Raw genomic sequence first — 25,633 nt, 5'->3', positions numbered from 1 at the left:
CACGGGCACAAAACACATTTAAGAGCCTCAGATAAAAACATAAGCTTGAAGCTCTGTATATCAACCAATCGCTTTGTTTCAGATAAGATATAAACATAAGTTTACCTTTGAATATGTTTATTATAAATACTCCCGACCGGTGCATGCAGAAGTCCCTTTTCACAGTATTCGCAATTCAGGAATATGAACGCGGAAGAGTTCCAGTCACGATGCAAAAGTCAACTTCGTATAGCCTATTAATAAAGGCATTATTCTCTCAAATGCCTCAGCCTATTCAAAATAACACCGCACACAAGCGATTTAAATTAAACCGATCCCTGCGCAGCAAAGTCAACCAGGCTCCGGCTGGACTGGCTAGTGCACCGCTTGAAAACATTTTGAAATATGTTGATTCAATATAAATACAGAAAAACAGCACAACCTAACAACTACAGCCTCGTCCTCTGGGTTTCTGTTATGATGGTAAAAAATACTCGGGATTCACGTCGACTCGTCTAGCTAGCGCTGACTAAATTCGCAGCTTAACAATTTATTTCAAAATGTATCAACAAACACATTTTCGCCGGTCTAATATGGTTTTACACAAAATGACATTAAATGGAGAGTCAATTCCGTACCCCTTCGATCCGGTTCGGTTTAGTTATCGAATATCGTCCGTTTTTCGGTTCCGAAAGTCCAAGGGGGTTTCGTCAAGGCACTCCGTACTCTATCTCTTCTCCGATGGGAGAGAGGGACAGATGGAAAGAGGATCGTCTGGGACTTGTAGTGTTTCAGTCCCCACGCCCCTTTAGTGAGAAGTGGAATTAGGGAGGAGTAGGGACTACGCGCCCCAGCATGCACCGCAGGAAAACAGCCGCTCAAGGGGAAAGGGGATCGCAACGGTGCGCTAAACTGAAAAAGCTTTAGTAGCAAAGTGAAAACAGAGATAAGAGAAAACAAATGCCAGTGTGCTTGTTTGTGGATAATAATAAATACAAAAAACTATGGATTGATTAAAAACGTTTCACCGGCAGCGCAAGCATAGCCTACACATGAAAGTGAGTTGAAAGTGGGCACAGAACAGCAGCAACCTTTAACATTACGGCACAATATAAACACTGGTGACAGAATATCCTGACATGTTTGTCAATGCAGAATGCGTTCCTTAATTGCAGTCCTAAATGCCGTCCAATTTAGAGAAAATAAACGCATATACCTATATATGATACATTTATATAAAAACAAGAGGGGTGTCACAGTGTTGCAATCAAAGAAGAAAAATGAAGCAGGACTATAAAGACGTTTGTTCAATTTTTTTTCTCCTCGTTAACCTAAGTCGTGAGTCGAATTAAAACCTTAAAATAAACATATTAAAATGGTTATAACACATTCTTCTTCGTATATTTTCCATACAAGTTTGCCCATGCCCTCTGCTGAAGGTTACTTTGAAATAGTGTCTTAATTCTTAACCTTGGTGAATTTAAAACAGAACACGAGCGTGGAGCCTATGCTCTGAGTAGTCGCTAGTACTGGTGTATGCCATCACCCAACGACAGACAATGTGTAGCCGAATGCACGCAGGCATTGTACTCTCACAAAACATACAACTTGCAATTAGGAGACAAAATGCTGGGAGAGAAATCTGCGTTTTCTCGCAGCTGTACATCATCTCAACGTCTTTTCTTGTCCCGTATTGCCGGTTTAAGCATATAACTTAATATGACGAGCTATAACTATAGCGTCCTGTATCTGTACTACATTACCGGTATTTAATTGTCTTGCAAACAATGTGTCAATCAAATGACCAGAAATGCGTGACTTCGAATCAAAAATAACGCGACTAATGGGAAACCTGGAACAAAATATTTGCATTCTACTAGAAACACAAATGTTTATTTCTATATCTTTAAAATAAGCCAAAACTAAATTCAGTAGCCGATGCATGGAATATTTAATACCATCCGCTACCGGCCAAGTCATGTGAGCTGAACTAACCCAGCGTAGCAACAGAGGCGTCTACCGTGTACTGGAGAGAGATGTGCAGAATCTTAGGGAACAAAATGCCTCCGATTTCTGCAATTATTTGCTCGATGCTTTTGGGCTTTTTTCTTATGATACATTTTACTCCGATCTACTATAAATCCTGATGTACTTTACCCAAACAGAGTTTGAAGGAAACTATTTTTTAAATGAAAATTACTTTTTAGTTAATATATGACATATATATATATATATATATATATATATATATATATATATATATATATATATATATATATATATATATTGAAACTGGCAACACACATCTATTTTAAAAATATGCATATGTTAAAATGAATGCATTAACATTTAAAAGTGCAATGTACACAGATCCATTATAGTACTGTATCTTATTGATATTTTGACCGCATAAACTACAGCCATTCCTTAGCGCGACGTTTTAACCTGTAAGGCGGACATGTCTGCAGAGACCCACAGAGAAAAGGGAACTGTTCCAATGGAATTCGAAATAGAAGCGTCAATGAAAAAAAACAAACACGTATTTTACCCATTCGTGAAATATAGGGCAAATACATTACACAGAGCTTCGCAATTATAATACCGCGTCTGCAGAACTACAATCAAAATCCTCTGAGAAATAAAAGATACTTCATATTATTCTGTGAACGGTATACAGCAGCATCAGCATACCTCTTATAGTTAAAAGAAAATATGCATCCTTATGCTTTAGTGTCTGATGGAGGTGGGGGGGGGGGGGGTGCAAATTAAAGATAAATAATTAACACATGACTCCATTCCCTAAACACACCCACATAAGAACGCCATTAAAAACATCTGTTTTCCTGTTCTAATTTAGATGGTCACAACAAAATGACTTCCAACAACATCCTACAAATTGACAGCATGGTTTTCAAAAGGGGCAACATGAGAATGCAGCATGACTTTAGCAATAACTGCAAGGTTAAAAACATGCATTTTGTAGCTTGAATGAGATTGCAAAACAGTGCAGCAAGTAACCCAGTTGTTATGTATGCAGTGATGCAACCAATGCTATTGTGTAAGAAGAGCACTGTTTTGTTGCAGATCTTAAGAGGCGTGGGCCACCTTCCTCCTTTGCCGGTCAGCTGTCATCACACAGGCCCTTCACATGGGTCATCCCAGAGAGCAATGCTTTGGTTTTCCTTGAGCCATGCTCTTTAATGAGCACGTTTTTGTTATCTACACCCTTCTTGCAATTGTGATTTTAAATTGCTTTATTTTAAAGTTTTATGGCATAGGATTAATGTGTGATTACAGCCAGCCTTCAAATCCCTGGGTAATACAACTTTAAATTACCGGTAAGTAATTTTGTAGCAGTTTACAGGCATGGGATATATATATATATATATATATATATATATATATATATATATATATATATATATATATATATATATATATATATGAGAGAGAGAGAGAGAGAGAGAGAGAGAGAGAGAGAGAGAGAGAGAGAGAGAGAGAGAAACAACTAAGTAGATGTCGGTGTAACCCAACATTGTCTTTCATTGACCTATATTGCTCACAAATCTGTGCAAAACCCATGTTTAACCTGAAATGCATGCTTGCTGGTGTGTTTTTTCTGTTATCAGCTTTTATACATAATATATGACAGGCATAGGCCAGTTCTGGGGGTGGGGTGGGGGTGCTGCATCAGGGTTAACAGGTATAGTGAATAAGTGAACTGCTTTAGACCTGGACGGAGGGTTCATTGTTTCAATCAAACAATTAAAAACTGGGTTGGGACAAAGACTAGGTAAGGAAAGGTCAGAGTTGCCCAACACTGAGATACAGTTAAAAAAAGAAGCTATTTTTAACCCCATTGTTACCATCTCTATCTATACACAAAGCCCACTCAGTCAGTCCCTTTTAACCGAGATCTCCCTCTATTTGAACCAGCTCCAGTTAGACCATTTTACTTTATCCCTTTGCTTGTCATAATTAAGGGATTTAATGGATAAATCAAGTCCTGTATTTACTGTGCATGAAAAATTGCATAACCCTCTGGCATACCAAAATTCTAGACAGTGCACACCTAACACACAATAAAGCATACAACCTTGCCATAATTATAAGAAAGGCTTTGTTAAAAAATGTCCCTGTAAGTTACGTTTGTTCATGTGAGCCATGATTGCAGCAATTCACAATTAAAACTCTGCAGAAGACTCTGTTTGGAGTGCATTAATAACAGGTGGAACCGTTTGCACGATCCAAATTAAGAGGACATGGCTGGCTCAGATTTAAAAGAGCAAGATTTGAAAAGGATGTAACAGAGAAGTCTCAAACTTGTATTCAACTCTTACGTTGAAAGTTTAGGAAATGGACAGAAAAGTTAGGGGGGTTGATGAGACCACTCTGACCTGGACTTGAGCCCAATGTGCTTTCCAAAATGCCACCTAACAGTCTACTAATGCAGACTCAATCCTGGTACTTTCATTAAAACCTATTGGAACTAAAAGGATGAAGAGACGGCCCCTGTCTGTTTGGCAGAGTAAGTTTGGTGCTCTTGCTACACTTCAGTGTGAACGACAGGGGAACTCAGTTTGTTTGCACACAGGGCACTGACCTTTGTAGCTACATGAGATGGAAGTGAAGTTTCCAGGATATTTTGGTCTAGTTTGGTGGAAAAACGTCACGTGGAACAACATGGACAGTGAAAGAAGGGGATATTTATAGAAATTTGGTTGCCAAAAACCCAGGCAGAACTTAACAAAGAGAATCCAGCTCCTGTACTTTCCTCCAGTGCTCATCATTACTTGCTTCAATAGCGATACATTTTTTAAAAAATAATTTAAAAACAAGGTGCCCAATCACCGCCATCTTAAAAAGACACCAAGATGCATTGCAGGCAGAGCCAATCCACTCATCATAAAAAAAAAAACAAGTTCACTTGCAAATTCCAGTGTGAACACAAATGAACTGTCACACCCATACAAAACTAAATACATTTGCTTCCAGGTAAGTGTGAACAGCAAGCAAATCAAGCAAATTGATTCATTGCTTTAAACCAAAGGAACTGAGCTGAGACTGTACCAAATCCATTGTGAACACAACCTTAAAGGGGCACATAGACCCTTATCAGGCAAAACTAACCCTAGAGAGAACTCACAATACAGATCACAATTTTAAATCAGAACATATGCAAATGTTCCATTCTGTGGTACCTGTATATTTTGCATTATTATTATTATTATTCTTTTTTTAAACGCCCATACATTATAATATTGCAACGGTGTATCTCTTTTGTACCAATAGTCAAGGTGCTCAATAATTAAACATGTTTCTGTGGCAACAGTTACAAAGTGACCACCGACAGCCACCTCTGCTGGAGCATATGCACCTACTGCTTTTCTGCACCACTAATTTCAGACCCAAGTACAAACCTTCAGGGAGCTGGAAGTATTTATAAAGGTGTGACAGGCGTGTCCCTGTTTTGGGCACACCTCAATCTCTTTAATGCAGCAGTCTCATGAATAGACAGAAGAATGACAAGACAGACAGGCGGACAGAAGGGCTGCTTTGCAAGCAGCAGGAAGTGGGGATCAATGTCACTAGATGAGCACATGTGCAGCTGTATCTCCCTGGCCGTCCTTAATGACATGTACAGCAGTCAGACCCCCACATGCTGCATCAGTGAATTAATTAATGCACCCATGTGAACCCTATTGACAGTTTTATGGAGGGGTTTAAAATTGTATGGTTATCTCCTGTTTTGAGTCTGCTGGATTAAGAGGCTAGTACTGTAGGGCTGTAACTGACCCCCCTACTCCCTAAAAAAAAGACAATTCAGACTTATTGTTGTCTCGCCTTTGATTTAATAGAAAGCATTGGTAAACTGCTCATTATTAAAAACACCCACTCCAGTGCCATGAAGTCAAGGGTCAAGAAAGTTCAATTTTCAATGGCACCTGTGCCAGTATCCAAAAACAATGCAACAGTAGCCTATACTTTTTTAAATAGTAATAAAGAAATTATGACAATTCAAAGAGCAATTGATTCGCTAGTCGTTTATTGCACATGCAATGAAAACGCCTGCACTTCCACACAGTGGACTTACAGTAAGCTTGACTCAACTGATGGAGGACCTAGCTAAACAGTATTTTGCTTTACGTGCCCACGCAGAAAGCTAGCCCAGAATGCGCAATCCAAAATATGTTTTGTTAGGGTTTCCACTGGCCTGGCACATGTTTGTCCTGTCGCCTTCTGGCGTCTCCTTTGCAAGGTTGTGCCCTCTGGTATTTTCGAGTGGTGTAAAAAGCCGAATTTTGCCTCGCCCCTAGATTTAGAATTAACGTTCCTAATTACCATAGGCACGCAACACAGGCACAGCCCAGGCATAACTCTCTTTACAGAGACAGCCACACACACACACCCACCCACACACACACGCTGCGCGACACCGTTGCGCGAATTTAGCTTAACTCGCTAAGAGGCCCTGCTGGTTAGATAGAATACGGTAAGAACATCACTATTGAAAGGGTTCGCCAGGTAAATAAGTGGATTATAAGAGCGTCGGGGTTTGGAGGGCCCGCTTGCCTCAGAAAAAGCTTGCTCTCCCCCGGTGCAGTGCAGCCATTACATTAGCGTTGCAATTCCTCACACCTAGCTTAAGCACCAAATCCATTATAAAAACATTTCTTAAGCAGACTGTGACAGAAAAAGATCGTTTTTTTTGTTCGAGTTGATTTAGATCATAAAGTGATAGCGTACTAAAAAAAACAAAAACACGATGACGTCTTAAATGTTTAATGAAAATGAAAGGAAGTTTACTACAGTGTGAGTCGGTGTGTGTTCTTATCTCCCGATGACAGAAATGTCTGTGGTTTATCTTTCACTTAAAAAAGTGCTCCTACATTTTTTGATCGGTAGAAGTAGCCTGCCCGATGTCTCAAGGCCTCGGTTTGCCCACCTTTTTAGAAGCAAGCAAGCAGACTGAAAAATAAACATTGTGAAAACGATGACCTATTTCTGCATTAGGCTTAGAAGTATAGCCTGCTAGTATATAACAGTGACGCAAAATCCAGCCTGTGGAAACAACCTTAAATCCATAGACAGAGGTTTTACAGGGAACGGCAAAGGCTTCGTGGAGTACCTGGGTTGCTTTTACTGTCAATACAGGTGTGTGTAAAGAGTTTTTTTATATATACAATAGCCCAACATTTGTAGTCGAAAAGGAGGCTGTCTATTTAAAAAGCAAACCAGAACACGATAAATAATATTAACAACCTAATTATAATAATTAAGTATTTAGCCTAATTATTTTTTTAAAGGCTCTTTCTTATATATAAAAAATACTATCTGAATAGCACCGCGCGTCTGTTTGCTGCCACAAAATAATGCATCGTTTTCTGCTTGTTTCATAGTCTAAATAAAGATCGTGGCGCAGCGGGTTATCCTCGAGATCGCTGACCGACAAAGAGCGCTCATTACCCGGTTGGCGATCCCGACAGCTCCCGGCTGCCTGGAGCTCAAACTCGCCCAGCGGGGGTTACTGCTCGTCCCGAGACTCGTCTTGCCCTGGGGTATAGATCGAATTCAAACGTACAAAGCGAGGCGCATAGGGTTTTAAACAGTCCTTGAAACAGTGTAACACAAATCGAGAAAAAAACAAAAAACCCATGATAAATACAGATAAAAACAAGCCTGTGTTTTTTCGGTCATCCTATCACGGAAAGGTTTATTTATATCTGCGTCTTTGGGGTTTCCATTTGCAAACATGGCAACAACCCGTTAAAGCCGCTTCCCTAAACGCAAGACACAAGTTCTTAAAGAAATGTCACTATATATGCATATTCGCATGTTTAATAATATTTACAATAAGATTAACGAGCAGACCTTTCACTGTCAGACATCCTGTATGGATGATGTGAGAGCGAATGTCCAGCAGTGCAACCAGCCATTTTTACAGAGGATAATTCAATTGCAGTAGTTCTCATTACAAAATGAATAGAAATGCACAGTTTTTAAAATGTATAAATATGAGTCAGGTATACAAATGAATATAGGATGAACTACTGCTTCAACCAGAACGACCACTGCAGCAACTGTAACAATAATTCTACGATGCCCCGTTTGAAAACAGTCGACCATACATTATTATTTATCAAGATATCTCATTGTGGAACTTGGAGAGCTGTGTAGAATAATAGCTTCAAAATATTTCAGGGTGGTGGGTGGTGGTACAGATTTCAACCCACCCACACCCGTCAGAGAGACTGCAAGTGCAACTCAAAAGAAGAGACACACTGAGCTTCTGAGAAGCTAGCTTCTCTGTAACTTCTCGCTCCTCAAATGCGCCACATACGTTGCATTAAAAAAAAAAAAGCCTTTTAAAATGACACATTTAAAAACACAATAACACAACATGCTTGCGATTTATTTGTTTTCAAAACCTCGTACAAATGCAGGTATTAAAAAAAATATCGCAGCTCTTTAATGTTTAAATACACAACACGACTGGGTTTTTTTTTATAACAATCTATTATCTAGTCACCGAGTTTAAAATTTAAGAAAAAAAGTTTTAAGACTCTGGTTGTTCCCCGCTCTCTCTCTCTCTCTCTCTCTCTCTCTCTCTCTCTCTCTCTCTCTCTCTCTCTCTTCTGCAATGCCCCTTTAAATGCCCCCAGCCAGCAGCGCCTCTCTTTTGTTATTAGCAATGGCACTCGCAGAGCACCGTCTTACCTTCCCCACGAGCGAGATCAGAAAAGGTCTCCAGCTGGTCCGGATTCGGAACTGACACGGGGACAGAGGGCTGGATCTACGAGCTGCGCAAACTTCCGGTTCGGGGTTCCGATGCGCTTTTAAAGTAGAATGAATCCGGGGTGAGATTTGGGTTTCTCTCCGCGATGTTCCCACATTGCCAGTTTCAGACTGCAGCAGCTGGAGAGAAATCGCGCACGTCGGGTCCTAAAGCCTGCGTGTTTCTGTCTGCAGGTGAATAACATGCAGGTTGTGTTTGCCAGACCATACATTTAAAAAACCTTAGCTTAGAACATAAACAGTCAAACCCGTGCATTACTCGCATCGATGTCAATTACTTCATACATAGCACGCAACTTAGTTTAAATCCACTGTTTTTTTTCTTTTTTTTTTTTCTTCTAGTGCTAACATGCGGCCTCTCTTTCTTTCTCAACTCTTTGCCCAGCGTTTAAATACAATACAGGTCTTTTTTTTATCAACAGTTCAAAATTCATGACACTTTACATGCGACCCAGCTCCGTTATAGAGCCCTATTAAAAACAACTTTAAGATGTTTTGTTAAAATCCCATTCTGATTAATTAAAATATGTATGCATTCCATTAAAACTATTTAAAACCGTTTAAGAAATTAAAGCAGCATGTATGCTCTGGTTTTACACTTAGATTGATATATATATATATATATATATATATATATATATATATATATATATATATATATATATATATATATATATTAAACTCAAATTATTACAGTAGGCTATGCCCATCCATGTCTAATAAGCGAAGAATACATTTAAACTATATGCTCAGTAAAATCACGGGAGGGTGCTGAATTCTAGATTACAATAATGCGACCTGAAGGCACGTCCCGGAAAGCAGTATTTCTGATTTCAAAATACAACATAAGCCTTTGGGTCGGGCCAAATCTCTTTATTTTCGTACATCTGAAATAACTTTGGATGCATATGATGTTAATTGAGGGTGTATAAGAAACTGTATCACGTTACAAGACTTCAATAGAGAATCACGTGTTACACATTATATACGATTTGAAATATACAGTACTTAACAAATCTACCGTTTGTTTTTACTGATACAGTTTTAACATCGGTTAGAAAACAATAGGCTACCCACCCCATCTACACTGAAGAAGAAAAAGGAACGTATGTTTCTAAGAGATCAGTTGGTGGATAACCCTTGCCAGAAACAGCGCGTCCATTCACAATATAGGTGGGGTTGTGCGATTGCGAACTGTGCCTGTCTCTCATTCAGCCCATGCGTTCTGCATTCCCTGACAGTTTACAAATGACGTCAAGAGATGCTGTAATGCGATAACACAATGGTGCATTATTATAGCAGGGCCGAGCTGAGACAATCACAGATTAGAAATCCTCTTGATAAGCGAAAGACTGACTCGTGCACGCGTTACATTCCTCTGCTGTCTTTTGCAAAACGTAAGACTGCAGCTCTTGTGAGTGAGTGTAGTGCCAGTTATGGTTACTGCAAACACAGAAGCAGTCAGATGCAAATGGGGGGGTGGGGGGGGGGGCACTGTTTGAAGTCGTTCTTAATGCAAAAACCGTACTAGTAAAACATGGAGAAGGTTATTATTGATCTTAAGTTTCTTCATAGGTCAGCTTGCTTTGCATGCATTGTTTGTGTTTGTGATCTACAGAACATAGCAGAGAAGCTGCCCACTGTTTTTAAGCGCATGCAGGGAAGTGCGTCTTAATCCTTACCACGCGTGGTGGATTGAGTGAAATTAACCGTATCCCCTTAGCCGCATATACCGGAACAGCTTGTTCAAATGTTTTGCAATGTCCTTCCAAAACTACATTTGCGAGTACAGTAGCAATTTATGAATAACAATAAAGAAATAAAAAGTCGATGTATTATATTATGCCCATTCATGGCCAATAAGCGGATAATACATTTTAAACTCCGCTCAGTAAAAGGAGGGGAGGGTTCTGAATTCGAGACACTCTGAGACAGGAAGACACGTGCCAGAAAGCGGCTCGAGAAGCATGGTGCTGTATCCCTTTTTAGGTCTAAGGGTCCCTGTATGGTCGGACCGACACCGGCAGCTTGTCATCTGTATTTATTGCAGATCGTTTGGTATGTTGGACACAGCCAGCCAATCGTTTGAATTACAAACATGCCAACAGGAACGAGACCAACAATACAAGGAAATGAGGTTTGTGCAAATACGATTAAAAGTTAAAAGAAAAAAAAAAAAATCGAGCACTTTGTGTTTTCTTACTTCAATCTTTCTAGCTCTCATTTCTTTCTTTTGTTTAATGATAAACTCGATGAGAAGATAATAGATTGTTATACAACCCCCAGTCGTGTTGGGGCCTTGTATTATAATTAGATAGTCTATATTGTAAAAGGTGTGTTACTCCTTTAAAAAACAGGAGTGTATTCAAGTCTGGGGTAGACTGTATGCCCTCGTTTCTGACTCTGAATGGTCCCAGACTAATCACCAGGACTGGACGAAGCAGTGACCAATACCACCGCACACAATTAACAAAACGACAAAGGAAAGATTCATGTGTGGTAAAATGAAGCCATGTCATAAATTCATAGTGTTGATGTGGTTGAAAGGGGTCTGTCTGTTTATGGTACAAACCGTATATAGCAGAACTAAATAGCACTATTCTTTACCACTGTATTCTTGCTTCAGTGGAGCCCAGGGAACACATAACAAAACAAACAAACTTTTGCCTTTATTCTGGAGCGTTCGTTTCTTATTTCTGTCAATGTATACAAACACAAAGTCAAGTATCGTCTTGTAGTTTCCTACAGTTTTATCAGAGTCCTGACTGAGCAGAAGGGTTTGAAATGTTCCTACACCTTTAAGACTCAACCTGTTGCTACAGTATGAACGCAGTGCACAGAACCGTGGAAGTGTGGTGTGGGGATGTTTTGATGCCAGTAAAAGGCACTCCCTGTAGGAGTGTATGTCAGGGCTCTTTCATCATCAAGCTGTAATCTGTATTTTCCATGTTCTGTATGGTAGGGGTTCACCCCTTTCTTAGCTCAAAGCCCCCTATGACAGTAAGCATTCTGCCTGTGGACCCCCATGTGACATGCTGCTCTCTTTAGCGAGAGAGGTTGTACCGGTAGACATGCTGCTGCTTTCATGATGTCATTTCTTGGATGTTACAGAAACTACTCCATAAAAACTGTATTCAGTTGCATACTGTGTGGCTGCCAACTGAAATCTAAAGGTAAGCATGATAGGTCTGGTTTATTTTTATTAAATAATGTTAGAAACTGAATTTTGTTCTCCATACAATCACTGATCATGTTCTCCCCTTTGTTGTATAGCTGGCCATGGTTTTGTCAGGGTTATGCTCAGTGGTCCCAGATAAACCCTGGACTCGTGCAGTACGTTCTACACAGCATTCTGGGACACACCTTTTTTGGTTTACCTTCACTTGTATTCTAGAACTCAGAAACCAAAGAAAAAAAAGCTCTCGTGTATTTCTATTGAAACCCATAACCAGTCAGATTGGATAAGCACAGAGGACTGACATGTCATAATACTCTGGGTGTTTCTGCGTGCTAACAACGGCGATGGTTGGAAATACAGTTGGCTGAACTAACCCTACAGGCCAGCCCACAATAGCAGAGATCACCGAGCACTTCAACTGGGGTGCGGTTGCCGCTGCCGGACACTATTTTAAGTAAACCAGGAATAAGAATCCATAACAGATGTTTTTTATGTCACGTCAAAATGAGAAAGAATGACAATATCGCCACATAGTGCACAAACACCGTTAGTGTTTTTGAAATGTGAAATATTTCTCCTGGTGAGGTTTTATTTATTAATGCATTTACTGTAATAATAAACACATACGAGACGTCTGACGCAGCTCTGTCCACTGGGGTAAGATTCAGTCTCATCTAAATGGAAAATCGCAGTAGCACACTTAGGTCACTGTTGCACAGTATTGTTCATATGTGACGCATCCAGTCACGATCGCATTGTTTATTCTAGTTGTTTGTAGAGTAGTTGGCGTATACATGATGTGTTTTCCGTCAGCGGTGTTGCCTCATTTTGCCAGTGTCACTGCAAACACGTGCTGAGCGGGTTGCACTTAGCTTATGTAAATTCGGTTAGACTTTCAAAAGCATTGCCCAAGATAACGGGGGCAGTCCATCTTACAACCAGCTGGTCTTGGAACCAAGACGCGTCCATAAGGTAGTCTAGCGTGTGTGTGTCTAGGATCGGAGATATATTCAAAACATCCAGTCGCTAAAAGAAAAGGCTGTCCCAATAAAGACATTGTCACTCTTGCATAACTACAACGGCGCGCATCTCCCATTAACACGAGAGCCTATCGGAGCGATTTCTTCTGAACCGGGCAACGAGCGACTGGGACTTGATGGGAGGCCATGGTCGTGGACTCTGCACTGGTGAACACCGATCGTTACGGGCAAAAAAAATGCTGTTTTTCCCCTTGTTTGTTACTTTTCAAAATAACAAGAATGCATTCTGAAGAAACAGCTATTATTAACCCCAGTCGCTACGATATGAAATCATTATGTATAATCATTTAGAAATGTAGTCGATCCGTGCAGATAGGGTGCTTACCTTTTTAATCCAGCCCCCTTTAGTTTCTCCGGCAGCGGATCAAATTCCTCAAGTTGTGAGGCAACGACTGCTTTTTCGGTCTGAATTACACAGAAGCTGTAGGCTGCAATTTGCAGTGAAGAACTTAAAGAAATTGTGAAGGCTGCACTTGATTGTTTGTGTTCCTGATCCTTAGCCGTTCCCATCCCCTTTTGATTGTGGGGTTTATTTAGCTAATCCACGCGTGCTATGAAACCTACATCAAATCGTACTACAATAATTGTCTTTCGGAGGTTCATTGGCTGCCGTCCTCAGCTAAATAATGAGGACACAAATGACAAGCAAATGTTGGATTGGCCGAGTGCGTTCACATTTACACGTTCACAATACGCAATGTAAATTGCATTATCATGATTCGTTAACTGGTTTGCGTGTAGCTGGTTCCATAGTGTAGCGGTTATCACGTCTGCTTTACACGCAGAAGGTCCTGGGTTCGAGCCCCAGTGGAACCAACTCCCGCTTTTATTTTACAACGTCACACGTCCTTTTATAAAAACAATCACTGCAATTAAAAATATAATATATATATATTTTTTTTATACCTGGAACAAAAAGACTACAAACTACAGCCTGTGTAAATGCACGACTAAAGAAGTTCAAATATCGTGGCTAATGCACTAATTGTTTAAAACCTATATATTCATTATTATTTTGTATGCACTATTGAATGCAAGTATCACCAATTAAACATTAACATCTAAATATTGAATGCAGACGTTAAACATGTTTTGATATAAAAGTAGGCATCAACGCGCCCTCCCGTGGTTGTTTTTATTAACTATGTTAAAGTCAGTACTTTTTAAAACTAAGTGAAAATGACTAATAAATGACAAGCAAGTTTGTTAGAAACAGTGGTTTTTAACAAAAACAATGAACAAATGAAATGCTACATATTTTTGAAATCCGAGAAACTGATTCATTTAATTTTTTAAATCTCACATGCGTCACTTTTAAATAAATTGCTAAAAATCGCAGCGCGTATCTGTACACGGATTATTAACACATTAGAAAAAGCAAATAAAATGAGGTTTTGTTTTGGTCATTTGTTTTTATCAGTTTTTTTGTAGTACTTGATAACCTCAGTATAGAAATCGAATATATTTAACTATAAAAGAGTAAAGGATTTATAAAATAAAGGTATGTTTAGAAAGTCATACACAACGCAACAACATTTAAGGTCTACTCATGGCAATACCAATGCACACCTTCCCTCTACACACAAACACGCACACACACACACACTCCCGGAGATGCTACATCAGCTTGAGCAGCAGTGTTGACACCAGCAGTTATAGATGGAATATGCGCGCTCTACCCCTTGCCTGCCCGATAAAATGACGCTTCTGAACACCATCGCCGCGGACAGGCAAGTGGTCTATGTATACCGAGAGCATCGTCTATGGAAAGGTATGGAATGCATGCAACACCAGCAGTGAATCCAGATTGATTGGCATTTCAACCGGCTGAATAGATCCGGTCGTTGTGAGAGATCCTAAAGGATCGCTATCAGAAGAGCTTGGAGGTATTTCACCCTCTATTGACTGTAGCGAATGCCAATACACGCTTGTGTCCTAGTAACAACAGCGTTCTTAATTATCCAGGACTCCCGAATTCCAGTAATGAAATATTCCTGCTGCGCATGCGCAAACCTGACGCTATACTATGATATGTTACTATACATGTGTTGGTTACGATAGAACATTTAGTAAAATACCTAAAATATTTAGCCTGCAACAAAGAATAACGGGGGGGGGACATGACTAAAGTCTTTAAAATGTTAAATTGAGCTGACATAGTTAACTAAAACCATTTCTCTTAAGCGCAGTACAGAAACCACGACCAGAGGCTGGAAATGAAGTGGAGACAGGTTTAGGACACAGGAGATACTTGGATCCTTTAAGACCCAGCTTGACAAAGTTCTGAGACCAATTCAGCTACAAGCAACTGGATGAGCTTACATAGGCTGAATGGCCTCCTCTCGTTTGTAAAATGTCCTATATTCTTAGGATTAGCTATGGGTTTATTCTTAATTTAACTATACACAGTGCTGTACGATACAAGCTGATAAATATTAAAAAAAAGTAAATTCCTTGACATGTACCATGCAGACTTGGTCTGCAGCACTTACCGTGGTATTACTTTTGTGATAGTCCCAGGACTTTACCCTCTTAGACACAAACCTGAGGACAGGGCTTTATAGTTGGTAAAACATGCATACACAAAGACTGATATACTGTACCAGCTCCTAATCTTAGTATAGCTCAATAGCTCATTCAGCATCCATCCTAACTTTCAGGAGTATAATAACCACACATGACAGTACTGGCATTCCATATTCATTTATTTCAGCTGTTTTTTTTGTTGTTGTTTCTATCACATTACAAAAACATGCCAATATTTGTATTCAATATTATAACAATATATGCGAGCAAGGTGTTGAGGCCTCATCTGATATCAAGGTTGCTCTACCCACATCCTGGTTACCAGGCAAAGGGGTTGCTATGGCAACTGGTAAATCAGTCTACTGCTTCATGCAATCCAGTTACCCTGACATGTAATGAAAATGCTTCCTCCACCATTAAGATGTGAAGGGACTGGATTGGCGTGGTGGCTTAACTCCCGGTCAGTCCTGCCAGGACAGGACTGAGGGGCACATTGGTATTTGAGTGGGAGAGAAGATCTCACACTGAGAACCATGGGGTTATTACAACAACAACTAGAGATTTCATGGGCAAGAACTACCAAAATAATATGCGTGTTAACCGTCACAACATAACAAGGGCTGAAAGTTCACTGTCGACCAGTAAAGGCATCCAGACTGCATTTAAACACCCATCGACTACACACAAAAAAGAGAGACAGGGCTGCAGATCACAGTTCAGATCCAAGCATCTCTCTCTTCTCATTCTCAATGAACCATGCCTCTGCCATGCGGGACCTTCTTCAGTCCTTTCACTGTCCGTGCCGTGATCAGGCAGCCTTCTTGGATTTCTGCTGCTGGTTCTTGTCTATGTGTTTCTGGGGTCTCCTCTTGTTCTGGGGTCTCCTCTTGCTCTCGGGTCTCCTGTCTTTGCGCTCTGTGTTTTTCTTCCCCTTCTTCTCCTGTGTCAGCAGGATGTCCGCAATCCGCAGTTTGACTGGTGGTTTCTTGTCTATGGCAAGGTCCTCCTCGTCGATGGGGTCGATGATGGTGCCCATCTTGGTGATGACCCTGGGCGCGGTCAGCTTCTGCACAGTACGCTGGGTGTTCCAGTTGTGGCCGATGGGCGCCCGGATATTGCGCTCGAACTGAGTCGGGTTACTGAAGGGGAAGGGCAGGTCATTCACCTGCGGGAGGAAGACAAAGAGAAGGAAGTTGTTTCTTTTCACCCTCGTATCTCAAGTGAGTTAACAAACGACATGCATTGATCTCCCCTGATCCTATCTGAACCTGCGTGGCTCCTCAGCGTGTCTCTCTCGCTGTCTCAGAGGAATGCTGCGTGGGGTCTCTTACCTGGTGAGCTGCGATGGACGCGTCCCTCTTCTCACTGATGATCACATTAGGCAGGTTGCGATCCCGTCTGGGAGGGCCAGGGGCTGCTTTTATACAGAACCTGCAATTGGGGTTTAGTGAGCAGGTTTACAGAAATAAAGAGAACTCATCAAGTTGAGCTCTTTATTTTCAAAACTTTAGTAGCTAACAAAATAGTTCCATCAAACTTCTCCGCCATGTACATCTCTTTACAGGTCTCCAAATGTGCAGTTTTGAAAGAAACACATATTCTAGCAAACGTCCATTTCAAAACATGATATCGGGTACTACACTAGGTTAAAGAAAACAGTTTGAAAGCCATGCTTTTTGACCGTCTTGTACTTCCTAGGTCATTTCACTTGGAGAGTGAATTTGACCTCACCCCTTCACTGGCTTCTTTCCTGTCAATAACCAATCACCTTCTTCCTCTATTGACAGACATGCTTTCAGCCAGTAACATGCTTTGACCCAGAAGACACTGCTGAGGTGATATGACCCAGGAAGTGTGACTGCAAACAGATACTCTGAGAATAAAGCACAGAAACTGAGAGTTTCCTTTAGCCCCCAGTAGTACCAGATGCAATGTTTTATTAAAATGTGAGCTATAATGGATTTCTTTTAAAGCAGAACATTTGAGATGTGTTGCGAATGGATGCAAAAAATGGCTAAGAATCATGGAATCATTAGCTACAATTACTTTAAAAACTGCATCCCAGCCTTGTTTCTTTGCTGTTGTTCAGTTTACACAAAACATTAGTGGATACATCATTTGAAATGCCAGTTTTACCTCCTTCGCTTCCTCTTGGAGGGTTTGAGCCCCACGCCGCCCCACTCCCCCCAGCCCGGCAGGGTCAGGTCCACATCTTTGGGTTTGGACATCTCTGTCTGCTTCTGCTTGTCCTTCAGGAAGTCAGCGATCACGTCATCGGAGGCAAAGGCTTCCTTGATGATCATCTTCTGCTCTTCATCACCCTTCAGAGCGATGGCAAAAAAAAACACAGCAAATAAAACTACACAATGTAATCATTCAGCTTGAACACACACATACACACAACTGAAAATAACTTCAACTAATATTTAACACAGAGTTTCCAAACCAGAAATAACCAACTCAGAGCTTACAAGCAGTCTTCATGTGTTTCCTATCACATCGAAATGTTGGGCAGCTGGTTCTTTGAGCTATATATATAAGCCCGCTCCTTCTCCACCCTTGCTCCGCAGTGGTGGAATGACCTTCCTACAGATGTCAGGACTGCCCAGTCCCTTACCACATTCTGGCGCCTCCTTAAGACTCACCTCTTCAAAGAGCACCTGTAGAACTCCTCTGTTTGTATCCTGGGACACTATCACCCTTCATGTAAATGTGCTTTATTTTGCTCTTATCAGCCCCTATTTTACTGCATTTAATCCTGTACTTCAGAATACTGTAATCTGCTAAGTTTTTAACCTGTAGTACTTTGTATTTAATCACATCCTGATGTAACTATCACTATTTAATCATATCCTGATGTAACTATCACTATTACCTGCTGTATTATTGAATTGTGGTTTGTCAAACTTGTACTTTACTTGAACAAAAGTTATTGTATTTCTTGCTCTTATTGTATTACTTGTATTGTAACGCTTGAAATGTTTTTGCCTACGATTGTAAGTCGCCCTGGATAAGGGCGTCTGCTAAGAAATAAATTATATATATATATATATATATATATATATATATATATATATATATATATATATATATATATGACCACTTCAGACTATGATGAAACCTGCTTAGCACAAGTTATAGAGTATCACAATCTAGGGATGTGTCAAAGCATCTTTCAGTCTTTTGTTTGTCACAAAACAATTTGTTTTGAGATTTTGTTTCATGCTATTAATGACTTGGAGTAAAAAATAAAATAAAAAATCTATTAGAATCTGGTCCAAAGTGTGCCAGGTATAATCTGGTTCCACCTCAGACTCCAGTTTGTAATACATTCGCTTACACTACATAAAGAGTCTCCCTTTGAAACGGCCCGGTCCGCAGGTGTGCACTGTGTTCCTTACCTCCTCATCCTCAATGGCGGTGGGGGCTGAGGGCACCTTGATCACTTTGGCCTGTCTGGTCAGCACCTCCTCAGGGTCGATCACCTTCTTCCTCTTCCTCTTCCCTGCCTTGCTGGCCGGTTTCTCCTCCTCTGTCTCTGTGCCCGGCCCTGTCACGGTGCTCTCTGGTTCAGGCACCTCAGCTTCTAACGTTTCCTCTCGCTCCAGGTGCTCCAGATCCTCCATGGTTTGAACCCGCGTGAGCGTCTCATCCAGCAGGGGGGGCTCTTCCCTTTCCTCGCTGTCCTCCTTCCCCTGCTCCTGGCTCTCTCCTTCCCCCTGAGGCGCAGGCGGCCTGGCTGCCCTCTTTGCTGCTTGGGTCTTGGGCTTGTTTCCCACCAGTCTCTGGAAGAGGCTGTTAAACTCGGACACGTCCTCTTCCTTGACCTCCTCACACTTCTCTTCTCCAGCGTCTAACATTCCGAGGGAAATAAAAACTCAGCATTAATCTTAATATCAACTGAAGAGGCTGCTAAATTAATAAGCTAGCAAATGTGGAGTTGCACCTCAATTGCAAACACATGCTGGTAAACACTAGTACATATGGAAAGCAGACAAATAGAAAAAATATATACTGTATATTATGGGCCTACTCAGAGCTCAAAAGTACAAAGGTGGAAATAAAGCCCCTACTGCATAGCAGTTTGATCCACTGCTAGTTTTACTATGAGTTTAATAAGACACACCTGAGCTTGTTAACTATGCTGGGGCTACTCAAGCTCATAGTAAAACCTGGAATGGGTGAAACTGCTATGCAATAGGAGTCATTTCTATTCCTGAAGTACACCACTTTTTCCTAAAATGATCACTGTTCATACTAGAAATGTGTCAATAATTTGAAATTCCGAGTGATTTTATTTCAAGTTTGGGGTGCATATTCTGTGATAGTTTGGATTTGGAGCAGACAGAGAAGTAGACGGGTATGTCCCTGGTGTGTCCTCACCTTCCTTGTCCACCTCTGCAGGGACAATGTCCTCCTCCTGCTCTTTCCGGAGGCGCCGCCTCTCCTCGAACTCCCTGAGCAGAGCCTCGTCTTCCTCCTCCTCCTCCTCTTCCTCTCCCTCGCTCTCCTCCACAGCACCCCCTAGCGCTGGGGCTTCTGCCTCCCCACCAGCCTCCCCGGGGAGCTCAGCTGGGTCAGAGCTCAGCTTCCCCTGCATCCAGGGGTTGGCGTAGTCAGTCCCGGGCTGGGCCTCGTTAACAAAGCCGGGCAAGACCTCCTCCTCCTCTTCCTCCGGCTCTTCGTCCTCGCTCTCTGAGGGCACCACCAGCTTCTGAGTCAACTCCTTGTTCACCTCCAGCTGCTGCTGCATGGCTTTGCGGGCCTGGCACACAAACACGTTCATATTTATAACTGCAAAGATACATGGGGACCAGAGCACGCGACGCATTCATCACCATTCATGCCCAGCCACATGCGGATAACCCAATGCTTTCGTGATAAAGCAGTTCCCTTATATAGCAGTTGTGTGCCTGTAAAATAGAAGTGTAATAATGGGCGCACTTCACTTGCTCTGCCCACAGGTCCCTCATCTGTCTCCTGTACTTGATTTGCTTGGCAGAGCTCAAGTGCTATTTCTTCTATTCAGCAAGGTGAGATTTCATAATTATACTGAAGTAGCAAGCTAGTGCAAAATGTACCACTTTTTATACAGTTTATCTAAATTCTAACCCACAGACTAAAAAAAACAGATGTCATCCATAACTTTAAACACACCAGATAGACAGTAGTACCAAAACAACCTAACCTTAGTAATACATTTATCATTGTTTTATAAGATCACTAATAAAAAAGAAGTTGACTACCACATTAATGGCTGGTTTCAGACACCAATCAGCATTAATCTTGGACTAACTAACTTTACTTTAAGTACGATAGCACGAGATTAGCGGTAATTGGGGACCGTCAAACCAGTTTCTAACGTTTCACTTTAACCCTGCACCTGCTCAGCTGTAACTACAGGCTTACCTCGTCATCGTATTTGGCCATGATGGCTTTGGACTTGGCCCACTTGCCGCTGTTCTGATGCTTCAGGGACATGCGCTCCTGCAGGACAGAACACACAGCACCTTCAATGCATTGTTTCCATAAAGAACACATTATTAAGCAGGCTTCTCCAGGGAAAGCCGGAATACTGTGTATTCACAATGGCACTCAAGACCCAGCAGTACACAGGAGAACACAACAGTAATGTAGATTGGGGATAAACAATTAGTGGTGAAGGAGTAAAAAGAATCCACAAATAAAACTGACCTGTTTAGTTTATTTAAAACATAATTGAACTGATATTCAGCGATATTCTGCCGAATACACAGCTTTCAGTTTAATTGAAAAATGAATCCATTTAAACATCAAAGAATGAAGTCTTAGACAGGTTTTAATCTTTTGAGTTTTTGGCGGATCTACTGTATCTGTGTTTAAAATCTGTGTGTCATCCTGCTGAGGGCTCACCTCTATCCTGGACAGATCCATGATAAAATACAACCCCGTGTGTCACCCTGCTGAGCACTCACCTCTATCCTGGACAGATCCATGATAAAATACAACCCTGCGTGTCACCCTGCTGAGGGCTCACCTCTATCCTGGACAGATCCATGATAAAATACAACCCTGCGTGTCACCCTGCTGAGGGCTCACCTCTATCCTGGACAGATCCATGATAAAATACAACCCTGCGTGTCACCCTGCTGAGGGCTCACCTCTATCCTGGACAGATCCATGATAAAATACAACCCTATGTGTCACTCTGCTGAGGGCTCACCTCTATCCTGGACAGATCCATGATAAAATACAACCCTGTGTGTCACCCTGCTCAGCACTCACCTCTACCCTGGACAGATCCATCTTCTTGAGCTCCTCGAGAGCAGCGTCTGGGTTTGTCTTCCGCAGTTCCTCAAACTCCTTCAGCACCTCCTTCCGCTTCGCCTTCTTCAGGACCCTGTGGTATCTGAGCCAAGCAAGCAGCAACACTTGAGGTTATCTCCAGTCTTCACTTTCCTAAACTGTCATTTCATGTCAGAAACAGTTAGGGTGCAACGTCCTCCCTGCTGTAGCCCCATTCCCACCCCAGTCTTACTTCTTGCTCTTTATTCTTCTCTCTCTCTTGGCTCTCGCCTCATAGTAGGACTGGAGCGCACGGGCCTTCTGCAGCTCTGCACGCCGCATCTTCGCCTGCGTTGGAGGAGAAAACCTTTTGCTTTTTTTTTTTTTTTTTTTACCAAACTAGACTTTGGCACAGTCTAAGGGGAAATGGTGTCTCTTATGTAGTTAAAACAGTGTGGAGGCAAAATATAGTGGAGCTTGAGAAAGAATATCACAGAACACAGTGGCTTGCCAAGGGAATACGAAGAAAGTATCTCAAAGCATACAGTCTCTCATACAGAAACCTAACAAATCACAAGACCATTTAATAAAATGGCTCCCAAATTCTATTTTTTCACAGGTACATCAAAATGAGATCGAAGCTGTACATATAAAAACCATGCAAAAGCTCAGCTTCTGGGAATGCTTAATAACAGGGATGGAAATAATACTGCATAGCAGTTTCACCCATTCCAGGTTTTACTATGAGCTTGATTAACCACAGTGTACAGGTAATAAGCTCAGCTGTGTCTCGCGTCAGTGAAACCAGGAATGAATCAAACTGCCATGCAATGGGAGTCTTATTTCCATCCTTGAATAATGAAGCTCTAGAAAGCAGATTCTTTGTGTCTACAGCGGGGCTGTCAGTATGAAAGCTCTCTACGTGTTACATATAGTCTCACCTCCTCAAGGCTCATGGCTCGGAGCGAGGCCTCCTCTACAGGGGTCAGGATGGGGTCGGTGACGGGCTGCTTGTTCTTGTGCAGGAGGTTGAAGATCTCCAGCTCCAGGGGGGTCCTGACCTGCAACAGCCAAGGGAGGCAGGAGCTTCAAATAGCACTCGGGATTCCACAGACAAGCTCAGGCAAAGGCAGCCTTAGAAAAGAATTCTAATACAGGAACAGAACCCAGAATCCCGTTATCACCTTCCAGCTGGCCACAACCTGCTCCACAGGTTTGATCCCCCCTGGCTCCTGGTTCAAGGGGAACACCAGCTGCTCCGCCTTACGGTTCTGGCGCACCACATGGTCCCAGCGAGTCACCTTCTTCGAAGTCTTCTCATAGGCCACCACCCTTTGGATCTGTGGGACAGAGAGACCTGAGTGAGTGGGGAACTCCTGCAGCTAACACATCCACACTGCCCTCCCCCCACAGATATTAACACATGCTATGGCAAGCAGGGCCCGCTACCCCACCGCACTTTCAAAAATGGCATTAAAAGGATAAAATGCCTGGGTTCATTTTTAAATATACCACTGCCCAGTATGTTTCCTTCATAAGACAAGCAGACTACTGTTAAACATAGTAAATGCAGGAATAATGCAGTTTCACCCATTCCAGGTTTTACTACAGTCTTAATTAGCCACAGTGTTAAAAGTACCAAGCTCAGGTGAGCCTTATTAAACCAGGAATGGCTCAAACTGCTATGCAATGGGAGTCTTACTGCCATCCCTGTCTTACCTTCTCTGTCTCCTGCCTGCTCAGGGGCAGCTCCAGGGTCTTATTTTTGTACTGCAGTTTATTCAGCTGCTTCTTGATGGAGGACATTGACGAGGCAGCGGGGCCGATCGTCCCAAGCAAGTCTTTCAGATCAATCTTCTCCCCAGCACCTACAAACAACAGAGAGTCGTATGGAATTGAACTCTTTGGGGCGCTCTCGTTTTCTTACTCCTAGGCTTGGGGCATTCCGTGCTCTTCCACAAGTCAGCATTCTCAACTTTGCTTTGTACCTATTTCAACTGACTTCTGCAATTTACTGATCAAGTGAATACATGCGCATACCTCATTATTGTTGCCCTTGTATTACATTAACTTTCTCAGTGCATTAATGAGGAATTCCTAAGCTGTAATATTTCAGTGTACAGCAAGCGGTTCCTGATGAGAGTCCTTTCTCCCAGTCCTTGGGATGGTGTGCTGAATTACATGTGTTGACTTCTCTGGGTGTCAGAAAGCACTATTTGTGGTATTTCCTGGGCGTTGTGTTTTAAAGCATTACCAGTTCCTCTTTCCTTACCTTCAGCACTGACGGTGAACTCTGACACCTGCGTGCTGGCCTCTGACCTCTCAGCCAGCTTCCTCCTGGCAGAAGAAAGAAAGACGCCCTGATTAAACTTCTTGAACCATCCATGTTACCTTTACGATTCAACACTGAGGTTCAGATGATCCCTCAATGCATTCCTGCTGTTCATATATTTGGTGTAGTTGTAAGTAATGCCTTAATCCGACAGTATTTACCATGAAGAGGACACTGCAAGTTAACTGCTTTATTTAATAATGTAATATAACAACAAAAATAATAGCTTTTTTCCTGGGGTGATCTTCCACCCCTTTACCTGGCTTTAGCTGAAAATCTACCCCAAGGACACACAACAAGTCAGGGGTGCCTGAACTGGTAGTGAAACCCAGATCACCCAGCTCCCTTTGAAATACAGCACCACCCTCCAGCTGCTTCCAACGCACCTTTTCTTCCCATCCAGGGAGCTGATGGCCTCCAGCAGTTTGCAATGCTTCCTCTCATCATCGCTCTGGGCCTGAAATGCATGAGCCAGAAGTTAATTCTGCAGGGCCACCAGTCAGTCAAGGTGTAAAGTTATAGCAAACGGCATGAAGTACTGTACAGTTAGCAGCATATTAACAGCAAAACTCACTCACCTCGTCCTCACTTGCGCTGATGGCATACTCTGTGTGAAACAGTTCCTCCTCCTCCTCCTCCATAGTCTCCTCTACAGCCTTGCGATTGGACTCCACGCTCTCACTGCTATTTAAACAAACACGTTATTACTCAACATCTGGGATCTTTTCAGGTTCTCTGGCCTCCACTGCTTGCTAGTAAATATCTGCTGAGACGGTGGACCCGGTTCTGAACTGCAGTACAGTGCCAATAGTGGAGCGCACAATTACAAGTGATTTGTAAAGATCGTTTCATGCACTAAACAGTGACCAATAACTAGAAATAAGAGTTTTTGTAAATAAAAACCAAGCATACCACGGGGAAATGGCTTGTCAACTCAAATGGAAACGAAGTAAAATGTATATTGAAAAACGATCACTCCCTAATCAATGGGTCATGCATGCATATTAAATACTCAAAATGAATCTATGATGTTTCATGTGCCAAACTCATGAGGGGATGTTAAACCTGTTTGAGATAGTTTACATCGCATTTGCCGTAACATTTTCCATAACAACTCCACGCAGATCATAACACAGGCGCTCTTGTCTCATATCACTTTCCATGTCTCTTAACTAGCTAACACATCCCTGATCATTCCCATTACCAGCAGGGTCGCCCGGATCCTGTAAACCCACAGATACTAACCTTAACAGATTTACAGCAGCTCCACTTTTGGTTTTGCAAATTTTCCTCGTCTTGGCCATATTGATGACTTATCTCCCACGTGTGTCCAAGATGCCGTAATCCGATTTCTGGAAACCATAGAGACCCTGTTTCCACTGTCGTAAAACTCTTGTTTGTGTCAAGACAAAAAGCATGCACAGAAAGCGAATAAATAATTAGATGACTTATTTCTCACTTGGTTTAATTTATTTCTCATTTAATCAAATCGTCGGCGCGTCAAGGCAAACTGAAAAA

General features: G+C 41.8%; 2 protein-coding genes and 1 non-coding gene across 9 annotated transcripts in view; 1 reads left to right on the top strand and 2 right to left on the bottom strand.

Moving 5' to 3' along the window:
* Window positions 1-13,560, bottom strand: part of LOC117411909 (BCL-6 corepressor-like protein 1) — a 28,892-nt gene extending 15,332 nt beyond the window's left edge. For 2 of the 6 annotated variants that reach the window (XM_058989356.1, XM_058989358.1), the window contains exon 1: window positions 13,319-13,560. The gene's annotated coding sequence lies outside the window, so the exon portion shown is untranslated. Of the gene's footprint in view, window positions 1-617; window positions 768-8,697; window positions 8,881-13,318 lie in introns of those variants that run through there. The other 4 variants (XM_058989352.1, XM_058989357.1, XM_058989353.1 and 1 more) reach the window with 3 other exon arrangements.
* Window positions 13,561-13,736: 176 nt separating this feature from the next.
* Window positions 13,737-13,809, top strand: trnav-uac (transfer RNA valine (anticodon UAC)). Its single transcript has one exon. It is a non-coding gene; the product is annotated as a tRNA-Val (tRNA).
* A 1,871-nt stretch (window positions 13,810-15,680) lies between these two features.
* Window positions 15,681-25,487, bottom strand: LOC117430684 (U3 small nucleolar RNA-associated protein 14 homolog A-like). Of its 2 annotated transcripts, none has more exons than XM_058989346.1 (15): window positions 25,361-25,487; window positions 24,694-24,799; window positions 24,502-24,572; window positions 24,056-24,120; window positions 23,503-23,651; window positions 22,968-23,123; window positions 22,725-22,844; window positions 22,037-22,131; window positions 21,784-21,907; window positions 20,929-21,006; window positions 19,903-20,284; window positions 18,921-19,372; window positions 17,656-17,840; window positions 16,851-16,950; window positions 15,681-16,684 (listed from the first exon to the last, which is right to left on the bottom strand). In XM_058989346.1, exons 1-15 carry the CDS (start codon window positions 25,417-25,419, stop codon window positions 16,328-16,330), a joined length of 2,499 nt encoding a protein of 832 aa, XP_058845329.1. In that variant the 5' UTR covers window positions 25,420-25,487; the 3' UTR covers window positions 15,681-16,327. The 2 variants fall into 2 exon arrangements, with proteins under 2 accessions (XP_058845329.1, XP_058845330.1); XM_058989347.1 differs by having other exon boundaries at window positions 24,694-24,796; window positions 25,361-25,455.
* Window positions 25,488-25,633: the final 146 nt, after the last annotated feature.

This window comes from Acipenser ruthenus, chromosome 16 (genome assembly GCF_902713425.1).
Source record: "Acipenser ruthenus chromosome 16, fAciRut3.2 maternal haplotype, whole genome shotgun sequence".
NCBI lineage: Eukaryota > Metazoa > Chordata > Actinopteri > Acipenseriformes > Acipenseridae > Acipenser > Acipenser ruthenus.
This window is presented reverse-complemented; position numbering and strand designations above follow the sequence as displayed.

Coding starts and splice junctions, on each gene's coding strand:
- LOC117430684 (XM_058989346.1), bottom strand. CDS start 25,419: ATGGCCAAGACGAGGAAAATTTGCAAAACCAAAAGTGGAGCTGCTGTA. Junction 22,845..22,967: donor AGGTTGTGGCCAGCTGGAAG/GTGATAACGGGA, acceptor TGGCTGTTGCAG/GTCAGGACCCCCCTGGAGCT. Junction 16,951..17,655: donor TCCAAGAGGAAGCGAAGGAG/GTAAAACTGGCA, acceptor CCCCAATTGCAG/GTTCTGTATAAAAGCAGCCC.